The sequence below is a fragment of the Triturus cristatus genome, chromosome 3_2 (assembly GCF_964204655.1).
Source record: "Triturus cristatus chromosome 3_2, aTriCri1.1, whole genome shotgun sequence".
Classification (NCBI taxonomy): domain Eukaryota; kingdom Metazoa; phylum Chordata; class Amphibia; order Caudata; family Salamandridae; genus Triturus; species Triturus cristatus.
This window is the reverse complement of record NC_140584.1, coordinates 915,989,950-916,017,840: the sequence shown is the minus strand read 5'-3', so window position 1 is coordinate 916,017,840 and position 27,891 is coordinate 915,989,950. Positions and strand designations below refer to the sequence as shown.

The 27,891-nt window shown below is 47.4% G+C and overlaps 1 protein-coding gene across 1 annotated transcript in view; it reads left to right on the top strand.

The window, feature by feature from the left end:
- The window catches only part of TEX14 (testis expressed 14, intercellular bridge forming factor), a 1,549,829-nt gene that overhangs the window by 1,460,519 nt on the left and 61,419 nt on the right, over nt 1–27,891 (top strand). The window contains exon 29 of the mRNA XM_085647123.1: nt 10,443–10,552. Coding sequence (XP_085503249.1) covers nt 10,443–10,552 — 110 coding nt within the window. The remainder of the gene's footprint in view (nt 1–10,442; nt 10,553–27,891) is intronic.

Here is a 27,891-nt window from a genome sequence, read left to right as displayed (position 1 = left end):
AAAACCTGACTCTTCGACAGACCCCCTCCATGATGGACTCGAACCTGCGAACCCCCACACCCCCCCAAGCGCCTTGAGACACTTACGGGTGAGTAGTCGCGCTTAACAGACACCTGATTTGATTTGATTTGTTTATAAAGTGAAAATGCACATGTATAAAAGAGAAACTGTCCACATCCGTGTGCTGAACATACCAAACAAGAGAAAAAAGAAATACCTGCCAAAAGTATGGGTAGCCCTAGATGAAGAAAGACATATAGATATATCAGTAAGTGTCTGTACACCTATGAGTGCGTGACATGCACCATAGTGCTAGGGAAAAAACATATCCCGCGACTACCTCATGTATATGACGGTTCTAATATTCCTGGATGGTTTAATAGTTACATCTAGGTGTTGCTCCTCTCCAACAATCATCTATCCACGTAAAATAAGCCACTCAATAGTGAGGACAGACACCAATAAACAAATAAATCTGACACCTACAGCTTACATCCTTGTAGCCTTTAATACGGCACAACAATTCAGTTTTTACTCCCTCATCAGTTTCAAATTGGCCACTGAATTATTAGAAATTCTTTGAGAACAACAACTAACTCAAGGTATGACCGTAATACAGAGGATCAAGGCAAATCTCTGTCCTCCCACTTACAAACTCACAACATTTACAGAGTGGATGTTCTAATTGCTGTGTCCTGCATAGAAGGTGAATTAACAGTCTTTTGGCAATCACTATAATCCTGACATGGTACCTGCAGAGTAACCTATAACAGCCAGACACTGTAACTGGAGTGCACTCTACTTCTATCATCTTTACTCTGTTACACTACTATCCACTGCTACCTAAGAAACTCTAAAGGCACCATTCCGGTAAGTTAAAGTTTGTAGATTTATATAGCATGGCTTATCTCCCATGAGGGTATCCAGGCTTTGTCCATTGGCACGGGGGGATCAAAACATTTTCAAACAACATCCAGCGCAAGTACAACACCCTTCCGACCAAGCACTCCCCCACCATGTAGCTCACTACCCGTTCGATAATGTGCTTCATGTTATGTATCAATCATTTAAAAAGTGTGCTACCACACAATGGCTCTAAGTGCTAATGACCTGGTTACTTACTGGTAATCGTCATTATTCGAAGTCCAGGTCTTGCTGAACAGTCTACCTCTTTGTTCATCCGATCCGCTGGGGATCTTTGAGGAGAGATTGCACAGTATAGATGGTATATAGGTATATAGGTTTGCCCTTACGGAGAAGTAGGGGGTAGCATAATATCTATTTATAGCAGTCTCCACCTATTTATCAATGGGATCCCGCAATAAGGCATCCTCAGGTAATATGGTAACCTATGAGGAAAGCCATGAAGTTATCCACCTTGATGACTGCCAGGATGTCATTGGCAAATTTATCCACCTGATAGTGCCTGGACAAAATCCTAGAGAAAGTGGTTTTATCCGCCTCCTTCCACTCATGCAAAATCACTCCACAGATAGCCCAATGTGATGGAATAGACTCAGGCTTTTGGCATTGTGTGAAGAAATCATCTTCATCAGCAGGGACAGGTGTTGGCAAACTGATGTTCTTGTGCAGATTTTATAGTATATCTGCAAGTTCAGGAACCTTAATAAACCATTCTCTTTTATGCTCATCATCTGGATCCATGCTTGGATTTTCTGTATCTTGTATTCTTGCCACTTTCTTGCCTTAAAAGTTGCTTCCCCTACATTCTCAATCATGTGCTGCAGTGGCCATTGTTGGCTGTGGGTATAAGCGGATAGTCTGGCCACTTTACCCAAAGTCACCTCCAGGTCTCCAAAGGAATGTGCCATCCACAGGGAGAACCACACCTCCAATACTGTCACAATCAAAAAACGCGTCTCCTCCTGGGACTAGCAGGCTTAAAATTGAAAACTAACTGCAACTTCCTGTTTCAGCCGGTTTTTAAGTAACACAGATCTTACCACTAATCCAGCAAGAGCCCCCATATGAACAAAACGAATGTGAACAACTCCATTAGCGACCAATAGAGTGGCACTTGGTAAGAAAGAAAACCATCTACCATGCTGAGCTCAGAGGTTCTTGCTCAGTAGGTATGTCTTAAAATCTCTAAAATAGAAAAACTGGGGGTTCCGGGGGGGGGGGGGGGGGGGGGGCGGAACTGATAGCGATTGTAGGGGCCTGAAAGTGTTGCTTCAGTTTCCCATCCACCTATGGTTGGGGGAGACCTCAGCTGCGGCGGCTCCTGCATAGGCCGGGAAAGAGTGTTGGCTTGTCGCTATTGGTTCTTTGTTGAAAACCTTTAATAAAAGATTTAAACATAAAATGGAAAAACTGGTAAGGCAGGTCTTGTTCAAGCGGTTAGCTGTTAAAACTCAGTCCTGCCTGCTAGGTGATAGTGACCAAACCTAGAACAAAGGAGAATGCTACAGCCAATCTCAAGGAAAATTAACATCATTATTAAATACAGTGAAGAATAAAAAACGTAATCTCACCGCCTGTGCTCCAGTAAGGGACTGGCTTCATATAATGAAAAAAACAGGAAGTGTGGGTAGAAGTTCCTCCCTTTTAGTTGTTGTTGGGTAATGGTGGCCATATTGGGAGAACTGTTTTGGTCAGCTAGGGAATAGGTTCTACAGCACAGAGATTCCATCTTATATACAAAGACTGTTTTGAGGAAGACGATCAAGGAGGTAATGAGTGAGAGTCCCTGCATTGGCACCGAATAAGTATCTAACACGAAAAGGCTTGGCAAAACAGGCAAGCTTTTAAGATGGGGTCTGCTCTCAAAAGTAGACGATTCTAAATGTAAAGAGAATGGCAGAGCATTCCAGATCTTTGCAGTTGCAACAGAGAAGCTCTGTCCACCCATCTAGGAACCTTCAGTAGATTTGGCGTGGAGGAGTCGAACAGCCTTTTGGTACAATATCTACATCAGCGATTTTTAATTATTGAAGGAAAATCACTGATCTGATAGAGACATCCAGCCACAAATTCCTTATCTTACAAGTTCTAGCGCCATATCCTGCATCATACCACATTGGTTTGGCTCCGTATCGGAGTCAGTTATGATGATGGGGAACAACGTCGCTGGAACTGGCTCTGAGGATAGTTGCGGTGTTGCATCTGGAGCTGTTGCGGATCCAGGACCCCAACTCGTGCTGAGGGTAAACCCACAGGCGGAAATCCAGTGGGGGCACCCACGGAACCAATGGGGATCGAAGGCGCTACATAGGGGGTATGTTTTCCCAAATATGAGATGCATGCCCATATAGAACTTATGAGCGTAGTTTTGTTCTTGCAACCAGTTTACTGCTGCTTGGGGCCATAATTAAGTGACTTTAGAATCTCCCTGGTGGGACCGTAGTCCCAGGGATCGTGCCAGCTTGTTCTCTCCCACACTCGGCCCCAGTATTCACCGGCGTTACCCTGATGGAGGACTGCAAAGTCCAGGGTGCACAGCGCCGCAACCTGCTGCCTCTAACGAGGTGGAGGCACTGGATGTCAACACGTGCATAAAGCGCTGCCTCTCCCTCCACGGCACAGGACACGCAAGTGCAGGCCCGTCATTGCCAGGAAGAGGCAAGTCTGGGCCACCCCCCATTCCATTGATCCATGGGTCTGTAGTACTGAACGTTGAACTCCCTTCACAGAAACTTGCCAGGACCCTGATTAAGTGAGTCTCAGACTGTGACTGTGAGGGAAAAACTCGGCGGGGTGTAGGATATTACACGGTTTGTTTAGTGAACCTGCCGAACTGTACTCTTGTACTCTTAGTATTCTGGTAACCAATAATTGAATGTTTATCTTTATTGGCAACCTTGACTAAGTGAATGCTGGTATACTGTCTCATCACACTTAATATATAGCCCGTAACTGAGTGTTATACTGAACGCCATTAATCAGCCGGGTTTGATTTATGGGGATCTTTACTTGGGTATAGTTGCCAAGCTTTTGTTGTAATCATTTGAAGCAATCAGTTGTTGTCTGCCAGGGAGACATGTCTAAGAGGAAGCAGCCCATGAAAGGCTCCTGTGGGGGTGCAGCAGTGACAAATCTTGATTCATTTCTGACCAGGGCTGCAAACGTTTTGTCCAATGAAATTGCCATAACTGAACAGAGACTTTAGTTGGAATTGAATAGCTTGCCCTTGAGTCCGGTACCAATGAGTACCTCACCCAACACTGTGCAAAGTGAACCTGTTCCGCCGCCATTGGTCGTCACCCACTTAACAGATGAGGCTGTTGGTAACCAAGAAGAAGGCCCCTCCTTATTTGAGCGACCAGTAAAAAAGTAAAGAGGTGAAAAACAGCCACCAGCAAAAAAAGCAAGTAGTCCTATCTATTAAATTGCAAGTAGCCTCCCTTTTAAAAGTAGAATTTGTAAAGTTGCAACCAAGCCCTATTATTGTCAGGCTGGATAAACTAGAATCACTACTGCTTCAGGCCTATGAACGTCCTATTGCCAGTACCCAGGTCCTCATGGGTATAGTACCGAGTGGACAGATTCCTCCGTCAGCGGCTGAGATGAAGGATAGCAATAGCCATTTACACAATAAGGGGTTGCCACCTAATAATAGTATCCAAAGGGCACACAAAGTGTCACAGCAATTAGGGAGTGATAGTATGCAAAACCCAGGTAGTATAGTCTCACAAGGAACGACTGTTCTTCCCGGAGTGGGCATGACCCAAGAAATTTCCCCAGACTTAGCCTTGCGCGATTTACTGGGGGTAGCACCTGAGGGAACCCGACTTATTAAAGGGAATGAGCCCAGTGGCCCAAAACTTCCTAAATCCAATAGCCTTGTGAGACCTAGAACTGAAGTCCTACACCTGCCTCCTGAGTCAGCCCCGCTTGCGACTGCCCTCGTAGGTGTTCCTCCCTTACAGGAGAACTCCAAAGAGACAACAATGGACTTAATACACAAGGTAGTACACTGGCTGGACAAATCACAATCACATGGTCGATCCTTTGCCCCCCATATTATCATCGCCAGAAGAGTTGGTTGGGTAGGGAGAGCCACAAGGAAAGACAGGAGTGGGAATTGCATTGTGGTAAATGTAACCCACCATGCATACGTAAGAGCCATGTTACAGGGGCAGATGAGAATTGAGATATCCTCGGGAATACGGGCTCTTCCACTTTCCTTCTTCTATCGAGAAGGACCACTATACCCTAGGTTTGAGGGAAGTAGATCTATTCGGCCCAAAGGGAGGACTTCGCAAACACAAGAAGTGGGCACTACTAGGAACTTATTAATTCCCCTTACAAATAGATTTGCACCATTTAGAGATTTGGATAGTGTGGATTGACAGCCAACCCCTTCTGAGATAGCGGATAGTATAAGTCCCATTCTAAGAACACAATCGATTAGTTTGTACCCACTTTCCGGTGACAAAGTGATTGATCCTCTGGTCTGTACCTTCATGACATGGAACATTGCAGGTCTGATGACAAAAAAAAACGATGAGCAATGGCTATCGGTAATCAAGGCTGGTCACATCATTGCACTTCAAGAAACCTGGGACACTTCTGACTCTTTTGTAATGGATGGTTTTTGCCTCATTTCCTAAACCTGCGTCCCCATCAACTGTAAGAAGAGCAAAGGGCGGCTTGCTTACCCTAATTTCTTTAAAATGATCATGCACCACTAAGGGAGCCCCTCTCCACGTCTATTAGAAGTAGAATTAATATTTCCAGGCAGTGTTACTTTGGTGATTGTAAACTTTTATAATTCATTTTGTAGGGACCATGAGAGTGAACACCTAACGGCTCTTGAAAGCTTTTTAGAGGATATTGCACAGGAGAGAGATTCTCCATACGAAATAGTAATAATGGGGGATTTTAATATACATTGTTGTAAACCAGTGGTGCATTGCATGGGTATTTTTGCAAGATACGACCGTGCCCATTGGGAAGAGATGGAGGAGCACGTCCATTACCTTCCTGAGGAGCATAAAAATGTGTCCATGATATAGTCTCTGACGGCAAGCTCATTTCCAATACATCCATTCGCTGCACCCTAGGCACTGCTGTTAGAGAGGTAAATAGTAGCATTCTGCTACTTAGACACTCACAGCTACGTATATCCGGCTTCACGCCTGAAGTTCAGGAGAACTTCCTGAACATGCCTTTTGATGGGGAGCATCTGTTTGGCCCACAAGTGGACCAAGGTTTGGAAAAGATAAAAAAGGATACAGAAACAGCAAAAGCAATGGGGGCACTGCAAACGCCCGCTACCCGTAACTCCTTTCACCGCACCCCTTACAGGGGAGGTTCAAAGACATCTCCTCTGAACCCTCCACGTCTTACCAGCACACCCAGGGCCAGCAATCTTCTCCTATGGGTTATTTTAGAGAGTCCTTTAGTGGCAACAATTCCAGAGGCAACTGTAGTTTTCAGAAAGGAGCTACACCTGCCCCTAAACCCTGACTTGCATCTTCTTCCCATTGACCACATCTGTTGGGTACATCTACAAAGTTTCTTTCCCACATGGCAAACCATCACATCAGACCACTGGTTGTTGGATATTATCCAACATTGCTATTGTCTGGAGCTCTCGTCTTCAATACCTCCCACGATTCCATCTCACAAACACAGACTATCACCGGAACATCATACACTACTCAGAAGTCAGAGCCCTCCTCCTCAAAGGAGCTAAAGAACCTGTTCCCAGCCACCAGCAAGGTGCAGGGGTATACTCACTATACTTCCTAATACCCTAAAAAGACAGATCCCTCAGGCCCAATCTGGACGTCAGGCCCCTAAATAAATACATCCTATCAGAGCATTTTCACATAGTAACCCTTTAGGATGTCATCCCGCTTCTACAGCAAGATGACTTTATGGCTGCACTAGACCTAAAAGATGCCTATTTCCACATCCCAATACATCCGGCTCACCACCGATATCTCAGAATTGTGGTCGGTGGAAGACACTACCATTTCAAAGTTCTCCGCGTTGGGGTCTCCACTGCACCTCAGGGTTCATCAAGTGCCCTGCAGTGGTTGCTGCACACCTCTGCAGGCAGGGTGTCCGTATTTTTTCATGTCTGGACAATTGGCTTATCAAACCTGCCACCCATCAGCAATGCCTTAAGCACATACAGGTCACAATAGATCTGCTTCATTACTTATGGTTTTCCATCAACGCCACCTAATCTTACCCACAAGCCCTACAGATTCAGCCTTATCTAGGGGCTATTCTCAACACAGAATAGGTTTAGCCTATCCAAATATCTGCCGGAATTCAGTCTTGTCAGGCACTGATTCACTTATTCCAACCAGGTCAACAACTCACAGTCAGGACACTCATGCCCCTTTTAGGCATGATGTTCTCATACATTGTTATAGTACCTCATGCGAGGCTTTACATGCGTCCATTGCAGGAATGTTTGTTGCAAAAGTGGTCTCAGGTAGAAGGTTGTTGGGACAATCTAGTGTTGATCGACCGCCGCACTCATCACTCTCTGCAGTGATGGAACACCTACAACCTGTTGCGAGGGCGGCCTTTCTTTGACCCTGTTACGCAGACGATTGGTAGAACAAATGTCTCCCTCACATGGTGGAGTGCACCCTTACAGGATCTGACTGAACAGTGCCAGTGGGGGACCAAATACAATGGTCTTCACATCAGCTACCTGGAGCTTCTAGCCGTTCACCTAGCATTGAAGTCCTTCCTACCTCACTTAATAGGCAATGTTGTCCTTGTCCAGACGGACAATATGACAGCCATATACTACCTTCAAAAACACGGGGGCACGCTTTCCACAGATGTCTCAAATATCCTACACATTTTGGTGTTGGGCTCTAGACCACAAAATGTATTTGTTAGCTGAGTACCTTCCGATGATGGACTACAACTTTGCCAACCTCCTCTACCCGATGCGGCAACAAGTTCACGGGTGGGAACTCCACCTGCAAGTCCTTCTATGTTATTTTCACAGTTGGGGGTTCCTTCACAACAGCAGAAGACACCAAAAGCCCCAAATTCACCTCTAGGTTCCCACACCCACAGTCCAGCGGCAATGCACTATGGCTGAACTGTGCTTTTCCTTCTCTCCCTATTCTTCCACTTTGTGAGTCGGAGGCTTTGGCAGATATCCCTTATGCTTATTCTGGTAGCTCCCACATGAGCTCGCCGGCCATGGTTCACAACTCATCTTGAACTCTCTCTGGCTCCGCATGAGAGGCTCCCCAACAGGCCAGACCTTCTCGCGCAGAACCATGGAGAAATCAGGCACCTAAATCCCATGTCCATCAACCTTGCGATCTGGCTCCTAAGGTCATAGAATTTGAGTACCTTAAGCTTCCACCAGAGTGCATGAGCATTCTACAGGAAGCCCACAGACCTACCACTCTTGTGTCTGCTACGTGGCCAAATGGAAGAGATTTGACTGCTACTGTCACTCAAAACAAACTGGCCCATTTAAAACCATTGTACAAAACATTATTTGTTACTTGCTTTACTTACAACTTTTTGGATTAGCCATTACCTTCATACAGTTACATCTAGCAGCAGTAGCTGCCTATCTTCAAAGTAGACAACATATCTCTCTCTTCAGGATACCAGCCATTAAAGCCTTCATGGAAGGCCTCAAAAGAGGGATTCCTCCCCGGGTTCCGCCGGCACCATCCTGGAATCTCACCCTTGTACTCACATCACTTATGGGGCCACCATTTGAGCCCCTTCACACTTGCCCCCTTTAGTACCTCTCTTGGAAGATGGTATTTCTAGTTGCTATTACCTCACTCTGGCATATCTGTGAACTTCAAGCATTAATCCTGGAAGAACCCTTCTTCCAAATACATAGGGACAGTGTTGTCCTTAGCATCAACCCCAAATTCCTCCCTAAATTAGTGTCTCAGTTCCATCTTAGTTATTCAGTTGACCTCCATGTTTATTCCCACAACCTGATTCAGTTGTGGAATGGGCTCTCCATACTTTGGATGTTAAACAAGTCCTCATGTATTACACTGAGAGGACAAAAACATTTTGAAAGACACAACAACTTTTTGATGTTTTCTCTGAACCCCATAAAGGAAAGGCTATAACCAAGTCAGGAATTGCCAGGTAGATGGGTAAATTCATTCAGATATGTAATGCTAAAGACAAAATAATTCTACCCTCTCCTCCTAGAGTGCACACTTCTTCAAAGAAAGCAGCTTCTTGGCCTTCATGGGGAACATCTCAGCAGCTGATATATGCAGAGCACCTACCTGATCTACACCACACACTTTCACAACTGCAACTCCCACAGGCTAGCCACAGCTTTTGAGGAGGACTGCTTTACAGTCTATCCGTAACATGTGTCTCTATCTACAGCCACACATGCCTCAAACTGAAAATGCTATTTACCCTGCAAGCATATGTTTGTCCCATGTAGTGCTGTAGAATCAGATGCTCCCATCCTCCTCCCTGTATAACTATGGCCTAATTTTTACCTTTTTAGTGATTTGAAAATATTCACTGAGCAAATGGATTTCTCCATGCAAATCCTAATTCAGGACTTCCTGTAAACATGCCTATAGCGCATCTTGGTTTAAAATGCAGATGGCATGTACTTGTCAGACATAAACAAAATATTATGTACAGTTTATATGTTTGAGGAAGGTATGTTCAAATTATTAAAAATCAATGATAAATAGTTTTCATGTAGAACGTCAAACCATACTTCAATCGTTTCTTAGTTTTTTTTAAATAATAGCAATTCCTACTACCCAATAAAATCAACTACACAGTTTAGCAACTAGGGAAGAATGGAAGGCGGAAAGTCTGAGCAATCCTTTATGGTATGGATGCTCGTCATTTGCAGATCACTGGATATCTTAGCCATTAGTGTTAAAAAATTTATTTTGTAAACTTCTTACTAATTTGTACTCATTTATTTATCTGTAAGACCTTCTGTATATTATATTTCCCTTTCTGTAATTATACCCAAATAACCAATGGGTGTATGTCACAATATCGAGGTCAAGAATATCGACTTGAACTTACATTAACTCCACTATATCGACAACTACCATATTGTGAAGGTAAGCATGATTTAGGAAGTGCAGACTTACTATTTGTCACTCTACATCTACTTACCTTGATGATTTGTTTTTAGTTGATAATGTAGAGTTGATATAAGTGCAGGTCGATATATTTAAACTTTAATATTAGGGTTAAACACCCATTATTATTGTACTGGTCCACTCCCAACATATACAGAAACAATATTAAAATCATGCATAATCAGGCACACATCTTCTTTGTATTCCTTGCTATGATGAAGAAATACAGAATTTAAGATACAAACGTCTGAAGATCTAGTTCTTGAACACTGGAATTACCTGCAGCAGCTGTTGTATTCTAGGAATTGCATTTAAATTTTTGATCTTCCTGATCACTGCTTATCATATTAGTTGATGATAATTCAAGTTTAATATTTCCCATCTCAGGGATACCAATACGAAGGATGGTATGGGTGATGAAATGAAGAATAGAAGAGGTGAGGGAGATATCGGAGCAGAAAGTAGAAACCCAGTAAATGGCACTGAGATCAGCCAAGGTAGGTCACATATGTTTTAACAGACAAATGTAGGGGCTATAAAAGTAAACCAACAGCAAATTATCATAATCTGAAAGAAACACGTTAGGTGTAGTTTCCTTACCTTAGAATTACCCACAGGCATCAGACTGGATCCAGAAGGTCTTTTCGTCAGCAGTACCCCTGTGCGTCGGAAGGTGACTTCAGTCGGCTCCGCATCCATCGTTGGCGTCATGGTCGTCGAGATGACGTTGCGGCAGCTACTTAGACGCCGCCCTAGCGCATTGACGTCAGTTCTTTCTTTTTCTCTGCCAGCCAGCACAGATCACGGGAAGAGCGGTACCTCAGTCATTTTTTGACTAACTTTTTCTCGACTTTTGTTGACTTCTTTTTTCGAGTCTCCGGCTCCGAAAAGGTGCACAAGGGATGCTCGGTTTCAAGGCCTGCAGGTCATGTCATCGTATGATGTTGGTGACGGACCCGCAACGCGTGTCTCGGGTTAAGGACATCCTTTTAGGGCCCTAGTTTTGTGCACCAGTGGTCAGTGTCTTGCGTGGCTCTGCGTTTCTGGTGCATTAAGTCGTGTATAGAACTGACGTCAGCGCGCGAGGGTGGCATCTAAGTAGCTGCTGCGATGTCATTTCGGCGACAACGGACGCGGAGCCTACCGACACCACCTCCCTCGCAAGGGTACTGCTGAAAAAAAACTTTGCGGATCCCGTCTGACGCCTGGGGGTAATTCTAAGGTAAGGAATATATAACTAACTAATGTTTCTTACAGATATATTGAAATTGAGATGTGAATATGTACCTCAAATTGGTTTCCTTATGTTATTTGCCCAGTTGAGTTGATTGCATTGCAATACAATCTGCTACACTGCCTACCTAAACATCATGCACATAAATGAGTGATCACCTAAATTAATAACATAAGCATTCTGGCAGCCCTTTCCTCTATTCAATGATTTGCCATGATGTATTATGGTTAAAGATGTAGGTCCATATTCACAAATATCAATTCTGCTATAATATGTTTGCACCCGATTTAAAAACATTTTACCTGACAGGAATTCATACAGGGATTCCTGGCAGGCGTATATATGATTGTGTGTGGATTTCTTACCCACTAGTGCTGCATTTGTAAATCCTACTCAAGGGGTGGGAAACGGGTGTGGCTTGCCTTGAAAGTTTGTGACCTCCCTGTAAACATGTTTGTTATAGGGCAGTCCCAAACTCTTGTCCATCCCCTTTCCATCATGGAAATGGTTGAAGATTACTCCAGCAAAAGTCTGGATTAACTCCCCCTTCAAGGTGGATAGCGGGACAGACTGACCACCCCCACATTGGGTGGGAGTATAGGAGAAGGGTTTTCTACTCTTGAAATAAAAAATCCTCACTATTGTGTATGCACAGGGGGCGTGTTTTCGCACAGACTGTACCTCTGTGGAGAACTGCGAAAATAGGAGACCATGGGAATACTTGCAGGACACTTCCCACCCCTTGAGTGAGATTTACAAGTGCAGATTTTTCAACACTTTGGCAGAAGCATCTGCACTCAGAATGCACATGTGTGTACCAGGAATACTTCTCTGAATTTCTGAGAGGCATAAAAAATATGAAAAGGTCCATTTTATCATAAAAGTACATTTACAATCGAATTTGCCTCCGTGACTAGGATCTGTTGTACTGCTGCGATGGCTGCCATCCCGCCCGCCATCCTCTATGGATTTGGCCCCAGGCAGACGGGATGCTCTGCTCCGTTTGCCAGTGGGCTGCCCTGTTCCCCAAATAAACTTACCTTGTAGTGGCTGGTACGCTGGTCAGGCCTGTGCTGCAGCGCTCTTATCTATAGAGCAAGCGACGCTTGCCATGGCCCCATTCCTTGTCTTCTCCTTCCCAGAATCAGACGGTGAGGTATTCTGGGAAGGGTATGTATGTTCCCAATTCAAGATGGCTGACACCATTTTATCCTATAGGCCTTTCTTAAGCCTTTATGGAAGAACAACATGTTCTAGGACAACTTCATGTCTCTGGCCTATATAAAGGGGGAACCTTACTACTCTTTGCATCGCCATGCTTCAAGTAGTGGATTTGTCAAGTTCTTTGTTCCTGTCACAGTCTGGGTGTTTTCTCCAGTATTGGGCTCAGTTCTTCTCTAACCTTCCTCCTGGCATCCCAGCATCTTCTCCTTCACCTACCTGCTTTTCCTTTTTGGAAAACTTGGGTGTCTGGCTTCAACTTCAATCCACATTGGAACCTCGTGAATCTTCACTGTCATCAAGTCACCCAACCACTCCGGGTCCACCTCACCAGATTTTTTTGCCTCGACAACTTTGTACTCCTTCTGGTTCCTTATGGAGGGCATGAGCTGCTAGACACTTTCTGTGTCAGTGGCACCATAGCTATTGGAAGGGGACACCCTTACATCTGGCAAGGAGGGGAAAGGTGTGGCGCAGCAACCAGGGCGGCTGACTCCGGAGCGCCGGGCTCATGGCTCAGTACCCAGCGCCATAGGCAGATCAGCTCGGCATCATGTGACTCTGGGCATTAGCTCACTTAATCTCCCCGACGGCCACAAGCACCTTGAGATCCTTATTGGTGATTAGTTTGCGCTTTACAAATACCAGGTTATTTTTATAGGTTATAGGCTAGGTCTGTGAAGACCAAACTGCCTAGGCTCAGAAGCAGTCTCAGACATCCATCCAAGCAGGGGCGGCTCTAGGCTCATGGTGGCCCTGTGCAGGGAGCGCAGGTAGGGGGCCCCGGAAGAGGGGGTCCGGGCGGGGCGGAGCTCAGGAAGGTGTTTTAATAAAACGTCCAGAAAAGGCGTTAGATGACCAGTAACATGGTAACAGAAAAACGACGTTTACTTTTTGAGTGCTCATCACTTGGATACTTTGTTTTAGAATCTGGGTCTCTGGAGGGACCCCTTTCAACAAGAAAAACACGTTGCGCGTCCGTAAGAGAGTTCGGCCACAAAGCAGGATCCCTCCAATCACATAAATCATATTCAGAACACGGGTCTGTAACATGGTCTTGCTCTTTGGCTTCCTTTTCAATACCAGCATCATCCGTCTGTAAACTCTGAACCTCCTTCAGAATGCCAGATGTTGATGGACCGATGAATGATGTTTCAGTTTCTCTGTCTGAGGGTCTTTTGTAATAATCCTCATCCTGAGTTGGTAATTGCTGCATGTTTGTATCAATTTCAGAGTCACCTTGTTCATTTTCATTGGTCTGCTCATGAGTATCATTCTGCTCATGGATATCATCATTGTTTTGTTCTTCTTTATGGTCGTCAGCGCCTGTTTTACCGAGTGCATCAGCAGTACTCTGGCCAGAGGATTCTCCATCTTTAGGTTTCCCTTGGGTGATAAAGTTCAGGATTGCTCCTTCCTGTGACACTACGAAAGCCTGCTGAGCCACCTTTCTCTTTCGTTTCGAATAACCAGATTTGTGTACTCGAATTCTCTTCATTTTGCTTGCAATGCAGCGGGCGAGGCTAGCAGTGGGTAGGGAAAAAAAGAAGACAATCAGCAGTGGCGGCTGCTGAAAGATTTTCATGTGTCATTTTTATTTTCTTGCAAAAACAACAGTTGATGGACAGAATGCAGAACAATGTCATACATTCACCCCAGTACAGAGATCTGGGCCAAAATCCATCGTTTTTGGCTCACCACACCACCCCAGTTCAGACATGGCCATATGCAAATCAGCCTTGACCCTGTGCCTCATGGGAACAGTCCAGCCCGAACTGCCAAGCCATGTCTTCCCTGGACTACACAATGAAGGACCAGCATACCTTAATGAACGAGTGAATTTCCACCAACCTACCAGGAAAATATGTTCCAGAACCATCTCCCTAGCAGCCACCCAATGCAGCCGCCGATAAAACAGTGGAGGCCGCTACTTCTCCCACATGGCAGTGAAGACCTGAAAACCCTCCCCCTGCACCTCAGAGCCTCACCATCGCTCCAGCAGTTCAGGAAGGACCACAAGACCTCGCTGTTCAACCAACAAGCAGCATGATCCAGCAGCATGAATCCCACACCGCCTTGAGACCCTTATGTGTGAAGCAGCTGAGCTTTACAAACCCTGACTGATTGATAGTAATTACCCTTCCCACTACATGTATGACACATTATGAGGACTAGCCACATATGGAAGGTTTATTTGAAGAGTGTTATAAAACTATAGGGTAGATCATGTGACTTGGCATACAAGGTCTGTTTTCTCAGTCCACTGAGAACAGTAGAGCCTGGAGAATAGTTCATGATCTATTTGGGAAGTGACCTAAGCAGGAAGAGAGTAAGCTACCTTGAAATCATGGCACACAGAGACCTGTCTCAGTACGTCACTAACTGATCCTGAAGACAGCCTACAGGTAACCAAAGACTCGTCCACTTTACCACATTGTCAAAAGACAAAATACAATATATTTAATTAAGGTTTCTTGTATAGTGCCATATTCCAGCAACCAGTTCTGCTCGCTTTCAGAGCACCTATTAAACAAGGATTAATTACAGTGAGTCCTAAGGCTATGAAAAGGCACTAGAGGTTCACTGAAGCAAAATTTATGTGCAAGGAACATCCAGTCAGGAGACAACTTTCAAGCAGACGTATGAACCACTATCACAGCGTACCAACGACCCCATGGGCCGTGGCATAAGCAAGGAAAATGGCCCCTTTGGCTGCTGCTCAGGAAGTAAAATATAGCAATTATCAGGGTTCAATGGGCCCTTGAGGGTTTTGGGTCTCAGTACCACTGTACTTGCTGAACCAATGGTAACTATGCCCCTAGTATGGACAGAGAAGGCTGCTTCACCAATTGCAAACTGAGGACTAGTTAAACTAGTTTTCTCTGCTAGTCACATGACAAGCACTGGAATGTAATTAAAGAAATGATCAAGAAGCCAGTCTCCTACCAAGGTCTCTGCAAAAGGGCATTCGATTGAGTTAACATGGGTAGGCACTGCCATCCTATTCCAGGCGTCCATCCATAGGTGCTTGCATTTCATGTCTGCTTCAACACCATATGAACAGACATAACCAAATGCCAAGTACATTCGAACACTCGATGTTTTAAAAGATTTGTGCAGGCAGATCCACTCATTAGATCACAAGTATCAGCTTCATACTCTGTTTTCATGATTGTTGAGAAGTAATTGTAATCATTTTAATGAATCCTTAACATTACGTCTAACACCTCGTACCCTGCTCTCCTCTTCCCCCCAATACGACCGTGCCTCCCAAGTTACACCTCCAAAAGTCACCATGCCTCCCCTCAGCCACAAGTAAACACCGCCCCTGCACTCCTGACTCACTCTTCCGTCAACATAGAGCGCTGATCTGTACCACTCCCTACCCCTGGCGCACGGTGACCACCTCTCCGACCCGCGCCCTCTCAGAGATGAATCGTGAGAGAGAGGCTCTCTCTCACGATTCATCATGCCCTCCCTTCCCATGACCACCAGAATACCTCCAGCTCGCCACCTCACATGGCTTACCTCCACCCAGACCCAAAGCACACACCATCTACAATAACATCCTCACCCAACCTTCCCCACGCCCCCGGCTCCTCACCCCCACGGGCTGGGATACATTCCTACGCCTGATCTGCCCTCCTCCCCAGGGCTCCCCACACCCTCGTCTAATGGCTCACCTTCCCTCGGGTTCACTCTGCAGTGGCACACGCCGACCTCCTCACTCCCCCTCCCCATGCCCTGACCCTCGGGCTGCTCACCTCACAGCTGGCACCAAAGGTTGCACACTGGCATGCTATCCTCTGCAAGGCGGCCTTTCTTGCCCAGGGTCTCTAGGCGCGCCGGTGCATGGCCTCGGCCGGTCTCGGTGCTGCTCGCTGCACGCCGGGCACGGGTGCTGCCACCCCTCCTGCCGCCAGTGATGCGTGGTGCTTCTGTAACCCCTTCGCTGCAGGACTCGCGGGCACTGCGCATGCGCGCGCATGCGAGCCTCTGGAGGTGCCAGATCTGGACTATTAAAACAAGCTCGATTCTCCTGGAAAAAATTTCTAAACAAGCACAAGACCTACCAGAAGAGCCCGAAACAAGGCCGACCCCACACAAAGACGAGACTGGGTTAGAAAGGAAAAGAGTATAAGAACAACCATTCAGCGTGCATCACATTGGATTTAGCACGCCTCAGTCGTTCATGCGCCAAATCCCTGCCAGGGGCCGCCACGAATATGTATTGTATCCGATTCCTCGTGGTGGCCCCTGGGGTTTGGTGGCCCTGTGCAGGTGCACAGCTTGCACATGCCTAAGGCCGCCCCTGATCCAAGCATCATCTGACTGACTGGACCCAGTATGTCAATAGAGCCTTTCTCATGCCTGTTGTGCAGGAGCTATCAGCCACCAGTAACATTTCCAATGTTCCAATGGTCTTGTATCACTGGATGGTCTTGGACGATTGGAGCAGCACTGGTGAAAATATGTTGTGGTTTTAGGAATAAAACAACTGTTTTTAGCTTACCTTTAGGGTAGTGGGACTCCACTTATGTGTGACTGTAATATGTTTATGAAGCAAACACAAGGAGATGATGGACGGAGCACTGAAACCTTTCAGACACTCAAACCCAGTCACAGGTCTGGGTTGCATCCATCATCATTCTTTAGCTTACTTCGCCACCTCAGTTCAGACCCAGCCATATGCAAATCAGTCTTGACCCTGTGCCTCATTGGAACAGTCCAGCCCGAACTGCCAAGTCAGGTCTTCCCTGAACCGACAACAAGCATCATGGGACCAGAGTCTGGGTAACACCCTTCATCAGCAAGGCTAGCTTGAATCCAGTGGCCTAGTGAACAATGGACCCACGTCTGGGCATACACTGGAGATGATGGACGGAGTGCTCAAACATTTCAGACACTCACCCCCAGTCACAAATCTGGGCTGAATCCATCATCATTCTTCAGCTCACTTTGCCACCTCAGTTCAGACCCAACCATATTCAAATCAGTCTTGACCCTGTGCCTCATGGGAACAGTCAAGCCTGAACTGCCAAGCCAGGTCTTCCCTGAACCGGAAACAAGCATCCTGGGACCGGTTTCTGGGTAACACTCTTCATCAGCCAGGATAGCTTGAATCCAGTGACAAAGTGAGCACGGGACCCACGTCTGGGCATAACTGCATTCTGTCCATCAATTGATGTTTTTGCATCTGTCACCCTGAGTGTGACGGGTATGCCCAGATGTGGGTCCCGTGCTCTCCATGCCATTGGAGTCAAGCTATCCTGGCTGATGAGGAGTGAAACCCCAAAACTGGTCCTAGGATGCTTGTTTCCGGACCAGGGAGGACATGGCCTGGCAGTTCGGGCTGGACTGTACCTATTGGGCACACGGTCAAGACTGATTTGCATATGTCTGGGTTCTAGCTGGAATGGCATGGTGAGCAAACAAACGATAGATTTAGGCCCAGATCGTTGTACTGGGGTGAATGTATGACATTGTTCTGCATTCTGTTCATCAATTGATGTTTATGCATTTGTCACCCCGAATGGAACAGGTATGCCCAGATGTGAGTCCCGTGCTCTTCATGCCACTGGAGGCAAGCTACCATGGCTGATGAGGGGTGAAACCCCGAAACCAGTCCAAGGATGCTTGTTTCTAATCCAGGGAGGACCTGGCCTGGCAATTTGGGCTGGACTGTTACCATTGGGCACAGGATCAAGACTGATTTGGACAGGGCTGGGTTCAAACTGGAATGGCATGGTGAGCAAAAGAACAATGGATTTAGGCCCAGATCTCTGTACTGGGTTGAATGTATGAAATTGTTCTGCATTCTGTCCATCAATTGTTGTTTTTGCATTTGTCACCCCGAGTGGGACGTGTAAGCCCAGACGTGGGTCATGTGCTCTCTATGCCACGGGAGTCAAGCTAACCTGGCTGATGAGGGGTAAAACCCCGAAACCGGTCCTAGGATGCTTGTTTCCAGTTCAGGGAGGACCTGACCTGGCAGTTCGGGTTGGACTGTTCCTATTGGGCACACGGTCAAGACTGATTTGAATATGGCTGGGTTCACACTGGAATGGCATGGTGAGCAAAAAAACGATGGATATAGACCCAGATCTCTGTACTGCGGTGAATGCATGACATTGTTCTGCATTCTGTTCATCAATTGATGTTTTTGCATTTGTCACCCCGAATGGAACAGGTATGCCCAGATGTGGGTCCCGTGCTCTCCATGCCATTGGAGTCAAGCTATCCTGGCTGATGAGGAGTGAAAGCCCGGAACCAGTCCAAGGATGCTTGTTTCTAATCCAGGGAGGACCTGGCCTGGCAATTTGGGCTGGACTGTTACCATTGGGCACAGGATCAAGACTGATTTGGACAGGGCTGGGTTCAAACTGGAATGGCATGGTGAGCAAAAGAACAATGGATTTAGGCCCAGATCTCTGTACTGGGTTGAATGTATGAAATTGTTCTGCATTCTGTCCATCAATTGTTGTTTTTGCATTTGTCACCCCGAGTGGGACGTGTAAGCCCAGACGTGGGTCATGTGCTCTCTATGCCACGGGAGTCAAGCTAACCTGGCTGATGAGGGGTAAAACCCCGAAACCGGTCCTAGGATGCTTGTTTCCAGTTCAGGGAGGACCTGACCTGGCAGTTCGGGTTGGACTGTTCCTATTGGGCACACGGTCAAGACTGATTTGAATATGGCTGGGTTCACACTGGAATGGCATGGTGAGCAAAAAAACAATGGATTTAGACCCAGATCTCTGTACTGCGGTGAATGCATGACATTGTTCTGCATTCTGTTCATCAATTGATGTTTTTGCATTTGTCACCCCGAATGGAACAGGTATGCCCAGATGTGAGTCCCGTGCTCTTCATGCCACTGGAGGCAAGCTACCATGGCTGATGAGGGGTGAAACCCCGAAACTGGTCCTAGGGGGCTTGTTTCCAGTCCAGGGAGGACCTGGCCTGGCAGTTCGGACTGGACTGTTCCCATTGGGCACAGGGTCAAGACTGATTTGCATCTGGCTGGGTTCAAACTGGAATAGCACGGTGAGCCAAAAAATGATGGATTTAGACCCAGATCTCTGCACTGGGGTGAATGTATGACATTGTTCTGCATTCTGTCCATCAATTATTGTTTTTGCATTTGTCACCCCGGGTGGGATGGGTATGCCCAGACATGAGTCCTGTGCTCTCCATGCCACTGGAGTCAAGCTATCCTGGCTGATGAAGAGTTAAACCCCGAAACCGGTCCTGGGATGCTTGTTTCCAATCCAGGGAGGATCTGGCCTGGCAGTTTGGGCTGGACTGTTCCCATTGGGCAGAGGATCAAGACTGATTTGCATAGGGCTGGGTTAAAACTGGAATGGCATGGTGAGCAAAAGAACGATGGATTTAGGCCCGATCTCTTTACTGTTGAATGTATGACATTGTTCTGCATTCTGTCCATCAAATGTTGTTTTTGCATTTGTCACCCCGAGTGGGACGGGTATGCCAAGACGTGGGTCCTGTGCACTCCATGCCACTGGAGTCAAGCTATCCCAGGTGATAAGGGGTAAGACCCCGAAACCGGTCGTAGGATGCTTGTTTCCAGTCCAGGGAGGACCTGACCTGGCAGTTCGGGCTGGACTGTTCCTATTGGGCAAACGGTCAAGACTGATTTGCATATGTCTGGGTTCATACTGGAATGGCATGGTGAGCAAAAAAAACGATGGATTTAGGCCCAGATCTCTGTACTGGATTGAATGTATGACATTGTTCTGCATTCTGTCCATCAATTGTTGTTTTTGCATTTGTCACCCCGGGTGGGATGGATATGCCCAGACATGGGTCCCATGCTCTCCATTCCAGTGGAGTCAAGCTATCCTGGCTGAGGAGGGTGAAACCCAGAAACCGGTCCTAGGATGCTTGTTTCCAATCCAGGGAAAGCAAGGCATGGCAGTTTGGGCAGAACTGTTCCCAATGAGCACAGGATCAAGATGAGGCCAAGCACGATACAAAAAGCTGCGAAAACCAGCCACCGGTGTGCAAATACCACGCGTCTGGTGGGAAAATGCACTATTAAAGCAGAACAAGAAAAACACACCAGAAACAATCAAAAGTGCGCAGCACCATGGCTGCACCCTGACCAAGCGTAGAGGCCAACACGAACGCCACAAGCCCCACAGATCACCAGCAAGGTACAACGGGGTCGGTGAAGGCCAGGGAGAAGAGGGTGAGGAAGACGGGATGCAGTCCGCAGCAACACAAGACCAGCGTCACGGAGGTGACAGAACACTACCAGCAACTGTCCCACAATCAGATTACCTGAATGCAGCCAGAGTGTCGAGGAGGCCAATGGAGGAGGCGCTGGCATGAACTGAAAACCTAAACCAGGCACAAACCCGTCGCCAACAGGAAGGCAGCAATGGCGACAGGAGGTGGGAGTCCTGCGCCACAGTAGGAGCAGGAGGAAATGGAGGCCAGTCATCAGTGTGTGCAAGGAGGTGGGAGTACGGACACAGCTCGAGAGGACCTGACACAACAACAACAGGGTGAGTAACGACCAGGGACTAGGGGACGGGGGGAGATGGGCACAATGGCACACATGCGCAATCAAGTATAGCACACTGCACACCCACAACGACCCAGGATCATGTCCCTCATCCCCGTGGCACACTGCAGCGCATACACATAGCAATCACAGCACATCCCATGACAATGTGGCACCAAGTGCAACACCGACACTGCAGAACATTGGACACAACTGGGTCCGCTCATGCGCAGAAACAGGCCAATCACATTGGACAGTGCAGGGAACTGTGAGAGGCATATGCACGGGTACAACCTCACATCCGTCATGGAGTACCAATGTCCTCTCTCTCCCCCAAATTGACAACACCGCCCAAACAGTCACAATGTACATTGCCACGCAGTCTGCATGTAAACAAGAACAATGCGCAAACATAAATGTCAACACAATGTCAACATGCATCTCCCCTTCACATTGCAGAGGGACAAAAAACACTTCCAGCAGGTCAGACCAGACAACCCATCATCGATGCCGGAGACTACCACCACACCTCCGACACCGACGCCCTACAGCAGCTCATGGACTTCACAGGCAACCCATCCCCAGGAGCAGGGCAGATAAGCTACATAGAGAAGACCCCATCCCCTGCACATGCCACACAGCAGGAAGCACCCGCCACCACATCTGGCTCCCAACACTTCACCGAGGCACACATTGCATTCCAATGCCAGGTGTCAGAATGCTAAAAGGAGGTGGCTGAACAGGTGCGGGTGGAGTCAGAGCTCATGGAAGCGGAAGTAGATCACATACATGGGTGTCTCAGTCCCATCAAGGACCACCTACACCCCACAAAGGAGACCCACACCACGACAGATACACATGCATGTGCACATGTCCTGCAATGAACCACGCTCAGAGCCACGAAATCATTATTCACACCCCGACGCAGGACCTCCGTAAGATGGCCCAGTCCACTCCTCTTACGCATTGAGCGGGTGACGACAAAGCTACATGTCCAAGGTCTTACCCGCTGCCTGCGGTGACATGTCTGCATCTGCTGTACTCAGCACAATGTAATGTCGTAGGGCCCAGGGTCCTCATGCATACAACAAGACCACAGGGACACACGCATATATCACGTGTGCCCAGCCCCTCTATTGGCAGGGCCACATGTACAGTGATGCCTGTGCTGGATGTGTGTGGGGTGAGTATAAGCCAGCCCGCACGGAGTGCTTGGTGCTGGCAACACCTTGACCAGAAGACACCAGTGCACTGGAAACAGAAAACACCTGCATAACAGAGTCAACTGCTGAGCAACATTTAGGGAGCCGGAGCAAGGACAGCGGTCACCCAATATTCAAACAGAAGTGTTTTGAGTTGCAGTGCACTGAGGTTGGGGCACTAGAGATGAGCGTGCTCATGTGAAGAAATTGCTAGGATTGTGTCCCTTTGGGTTAGTCCTGCTGCAGATGCAGTGGGATGTGTTACACCTGCATCAACTTCCTCATCAACGTCCCAGGACTCCCACTCTGCCTGAGGTGACATTGCTGCACAACCTCTCCACAGCACAAAACTCAATCAGTAACGGTCCATGGGTTGCGGTGCACTGAGTCAGTGGCACCTGGAGTGCTGAGCAGGGGATCAGGCAGATGAAGGATTCAACAGTAGGCCTGAACAACTCCTTTAGTCTGCCAGTACCACTGTTTCGACTCTGGCAGATGGTGGATGGGGTTGGCCCTTACGATGGTGGTGCGTGCCTCCTGCGGTGATGCGACGTCCAGGCCGGTCAGGACTTGATTTGATGTGTGAGCCCTGGTGGTCCGAAGTTGAGGCCAGAGGCAGCGGACAGCACAGGGCCACATGCACATGGCGTTGATGACCCCAAGACCACTGTCACATAGGTCATCCAATATTCATTCAGACAGGGTCCCTGACGTGAGCTGCATAGAGTTAGTGGCCCCGGATGCACAGCGGTCGGCACAGGCACCCCACCACGGGACGGTGACTTGCGGTGCACAGAGGTAGGGCCACGCGGACTGGGCGTGTCCTCATCGATGTCTGAGGTGAATGTAGCGGAGGGTTGCTGGAGACAGTTGAAGGTGTCCTCCAGGGCATGATGCAGAGGTCTGATGTTATCCGGAAGCAGCAAATGGCGGAGTGGAAAGAGACAGCCTCGTTGCCACCCCCAATTCGGTGAAAGCCACATGAGGATGAAAACTAGCCCCTAGTCCATAGACTCAGACTGCACCTATGTACGACCAGAGAGTGTCCATGAATGTTGGGGAACAGACTTAGTGGACCCTGGGCTGGGATGGGGTGCAGTCTGTGATGATGCCGGTACACTGATATGAACTCCGCCATCGCTAAATCAAGACTCTGTGACCTACTGGACCGCAGTGTAGGTCGGAGGCAGCAGTCAGCAGTGGCCCACAGCCACGTGTAATTGGCTCGGGATGCACAGAGTTAGAAACGCCAGGGCAGTTGTAACGATGATCTTATTCCTTCCGGACTGCAACGCGTCATCCTCTTACGCCTCTCCTTGCGTGCAGTGATATGTATTCTGCCTTTGAATAATCGATGTCTAGTTCCAATTCTGTGACCTACTCGTGTGCAGCGTAGGCTGAGCACAGTAGTCCGCGTAGGCCCTCCGACACGTGTGGTTGTAATGCTATGCACAGACTTGGTGGCACCACATCGAAGGGAGTATAGTGACATAAACTCTGCCTTAAATAATGTTCACTTCCATGGTGTAATCAAGACTCAGTTCCAAATGTGTGACCTACTTGTCTGCTGTGCATGCCGGTGGAGTACGTCAACGAGTAAGGAGTACTGCGGCCTGTGTTGTGGAGGCCGTGATGGTCTGAGGTGGCTGCCACGGTCGCAGGCCTCGGGCTTGGAGATTGCACCTGCACGTGGTGGGCCCCCTTCGACACATGCCGGGGTCGGCATGTGGGCACTGAGCCCTGGGTGCGCAGGGGCGGGCAGGACTGGTTCGGGGACCATCGTCCTGGGGTGCAGCAGGTGCACAGGATCGCTGGCTACTCCGCTCACGGCGTCGGCCTCGTGGCGGGGTGAGAGGTGCCGCCCTGGCAGAGACGTTGGGCATTCCGGAAGAGGACCACGCCCAGAGTTACATGCCTTTTATTCACACGCCTACGCTGGCCTGACATACGCCGGGCCAGCCCACTCCGCTCACGCTTACAGGGGGGGGGGGGGGGGGGCGTAACAAGCTACATTTCCGGGATCCTCCCCACAGGCTGGTGTGACTTGGTTGCGGCCAGTGGGTTCTGTCATTAAGGCTTTACCTTTGGGCTATTTTTACAGGCCACTTTCCTACGTGGACATGACCGCAGATGGCCATGGGGTACCCCACCGTGAGGGCTGTTCAACAAGAACACTCCCTAGACACCAGTCCATTCCCTTGGTCCAACCACTGCTAGAATTAGATAGGCAATTTGGTACCGGCCATATAGTGGCGTCAAACAGTAGATTTGCTGCCTTAACAGACAAGGAGGAATGCGATTGACTGCGGGATCCCGTACTCCTTGGGCCCGAGCAGGTCGTACCTTTTCAGGCTCTAGGGGAGATAGTTGTGGGGCTCCCAGTATTGAGTTCGAATAATTTTTTATCCTGGAATATAGCAGGGCTGGCAACTAAGCTTCAGGATCCACGGTGGGTGTCTTATGTTAAGCAATTTATGGTAATTAGCCTCCAGGAAACGTGGTCGGTGGATTACGACCTATTCCTGGAGGGCTACAAGGCCTTTTTCGTCCCAGCCAGACCATCTGTGAGTGGGAGACCAAAGGGTGGACTACTCACATATATTTCTGTGGCTATTGATTGTAAGCTGCAGGTGATGTCCACCACACATCCAGGAATTTTGGCATTATCTACCCGAAGGGGGGACATCAGTTGGGGAATTGTTAACTTTTACAACTCTTTTCCCTCCCCGCATGAGGCTAGTAACATAATTCCCCTGGGAGTAACCTTAAAACAATCCCTAGGCCCAAGTCTTCATAACCTTTGGTCGCTGGCGATTTTAATATACATCCCTGTGGTGAGCCAACAACATAGTGTATTTCTGAGCTGGGTTGTCCCCGTATGAAGGGTTTTCACTTTGAACATACCGCTCAAGGGGAGTTGTTGAATACTATGATAAATGAACCAGATTTGGTGGCTACAATGATTTTAACTGACCCGCGCACTAACTTTACTGTGCCTACCTTCAAAGGACACGGGAGGGAGTCTTTTATTGACTTTATTTTAATTTCGTCCTCCTTACAATTTTTTATCAATAATTTTCATATTGCAGTAAGTGAATGTAGTGATCATAACCCCTTAACACTTCACATGACAGGTCCACTGTCAGCTAAATTCGGGGATTCTCCAAGTAAGGGCGTACTGAGACCAACAGATGGGAAGTGCAGACTAAAATGGTCTCAGATATCCCCAGAAATATTTTATAACAAGGTTAAATTAGCATGTGCTGATGAACTGTCCCTATGTACAATGAGTGGTCTCCTCCAAAAGCGATCCTTGGTGCATTCGAATCTGTTTCACAAAAAGTGACTGAATTGATAAAGAGGTCAAACCTTGTCTGGTCCTAGATGGTTTGATTCCCATTGCTCTAAAGCAGCCAAGAGGTTGAGGGAAGTCCTAGAATTCAATCTGAAGTCTCCAGCTGTTGCAGGGAATACAAGGTAGCCCTTTCTAAGCGGAGGGGAGCATTGAAGGAAGAAGCGTGGAAGGAATTGATCGATTCCAGCACTCTCAGAAATAGCTCGAGGTTCTGGAGTGTTGTGAACAGGCCCCTGTTTGACCATGAAGGGGGGGGGGGGGCGGCGGGTGGGGGCCTCGACTCACACATCACTGAGGAAGAGTGGGTACTTCATTTTAAAACTATGTTTGATTGCCCGTCTGAGCTTAACTGCAGGAACTCCCAGGACAGGAAGGACCCAGAATTAACATTTGAGAGGGATGAGATCCTGGAAGGTATCACAGGATTATCTGTTGTTAAAGCGCCTGGTCCTGACGGGATCCCCCCAGACTTATTTAAGTCAGACCCCTCCTTTTGGGCGCCGATACTGGTGGCAGTTTTTAATACTGTAGCAAAGAATGGTTGTCCACAGTTTGGGCAACCTCTACTATAGTTCCTGTTTTTAAAAAGGGCGATAGAAATAGTACCCACTGCTATAGACCAATTTCTCTAATTGACTCAGTGGTGAAAGTGGTGGGACGGGTCCTCTTATAGAGATTATCAACTTGGGCGGAGGACAATAAGATTTTGTCAGAAGTCCAGTATGGTTTTCGATCGGGACGTTCCACCGTTGCTCAGTGTCTTAATTTATTTATGATACTGAGCAAATATACTGTTGCTCGTACTGGGACCATTCACCTTGCCTTCATGGACTTGTCATCTGCGTTTGACTGTGTCAACAGGAACAAGCTATGGCAGTCCGTGAGGACAATGGGAGTGGAGAACAGTATTGTCAATTTTCTGGAGGACCTGCACATGTCAACTAAAGCTAATGTCAGGTTCTCACAGGATTTGCAGGTCACGAGGGATTTTAATATCAAAAAGGGAGTCCGGCAGGGCTATATTTTGGCCCCTTTTTTATTTAATTTTTATATTATTGAACTGGATAGGGCACTACGGGCAACAGGAGTTGATTACCCAAGTGTAGGACGGTGAGGGATTCCCGTCCTGTTATATGCGGACGACGCCGTCCTCATATTCAGGACTCAACTGGGTTTGCAATCGCTTTTAACTGCTTTCTCCAGATTCATGACTGACCCGGATTTGGCAATTAATAATTCCAAGTCGTATGTCATGCAAGTGGGGCAATTTAGGAAAAAGAACTTCCAGTTTAGTGTAGGTGATTCCAAGATCCCCCGTACGAATGTATTTTCCTATTTAGGGGTCCTCTTTGATGGCCAGCTCAAATGGGGCCCCCTATTACAGAAAAAAGGGGGATCTGGCCAGGGTTAATTCAGCAATTTTGAATTTTGTATCTAAAATAGGGAAGAAACCAACAGGAGCTATGCTGCAAGCGTATCAGGCCAAAAGCCTGGCCATAGCTTCTTATCACAGTGAAATTTGGGGATACACTGTTGCAGAAACCTTACAGATAGCGGAAAATGATTTTTTGAAACACCTACTATGTGTTCCCCGTGGCACATCTAATTTAGCGGCCCACGAGGAACTGGGGGTTCCCTATTTAAGTGACGCACTTGCTTTGCGACCCCTGATTTTTTGGCTAAAATGTTTGTTAATTAAAGATCTTTATCTCACCCACCTGATCCTAAGAGAATGCATGTCTCTTGATAACTCTGCTCGTATTCTGTGGCTGAGATATATTAAAAAAAGCTTTGATGGATTAGGGCGGGGGGACTTATTTGGCAACCCTGATGTTATTACAAAGAAGGATGTGGATTCGACCAAATTAGCCTTTTTGTCACTAAGGAATATGGAAAGGGAAGCCAAGGAGGTGTTGAAACCTAGCGTACGGACGTATATAATACTTAAAACAACCCCCATGACGGAACCCTACCTCATGGGGTCTTTGTCCACACATGAGAAATTTCTGTTAACCACGTTGCGGTTGAACCTTTTTCACCTTTTGCTCGCCAGACCCAAGGGTTTTATTAGAGGTCAAGAGCTAGCGCTCTGCGGCTGTGACGGACAGTCTCCGCAGGATACGCTGCACTTCCTGTTTTTATGTAAATTATTTTAAATTCCTCGTAAACGCTTTCAGGTTCCTATTTTAAAAAGAATGAATTTTAGACAGGCTCGTCCGGCACTTGTGTACCTGCAATTATTGAAAGAGGACTATATATTTTTTATAGTAGGGTTTTTAAAAGCCACTGTTAAATCT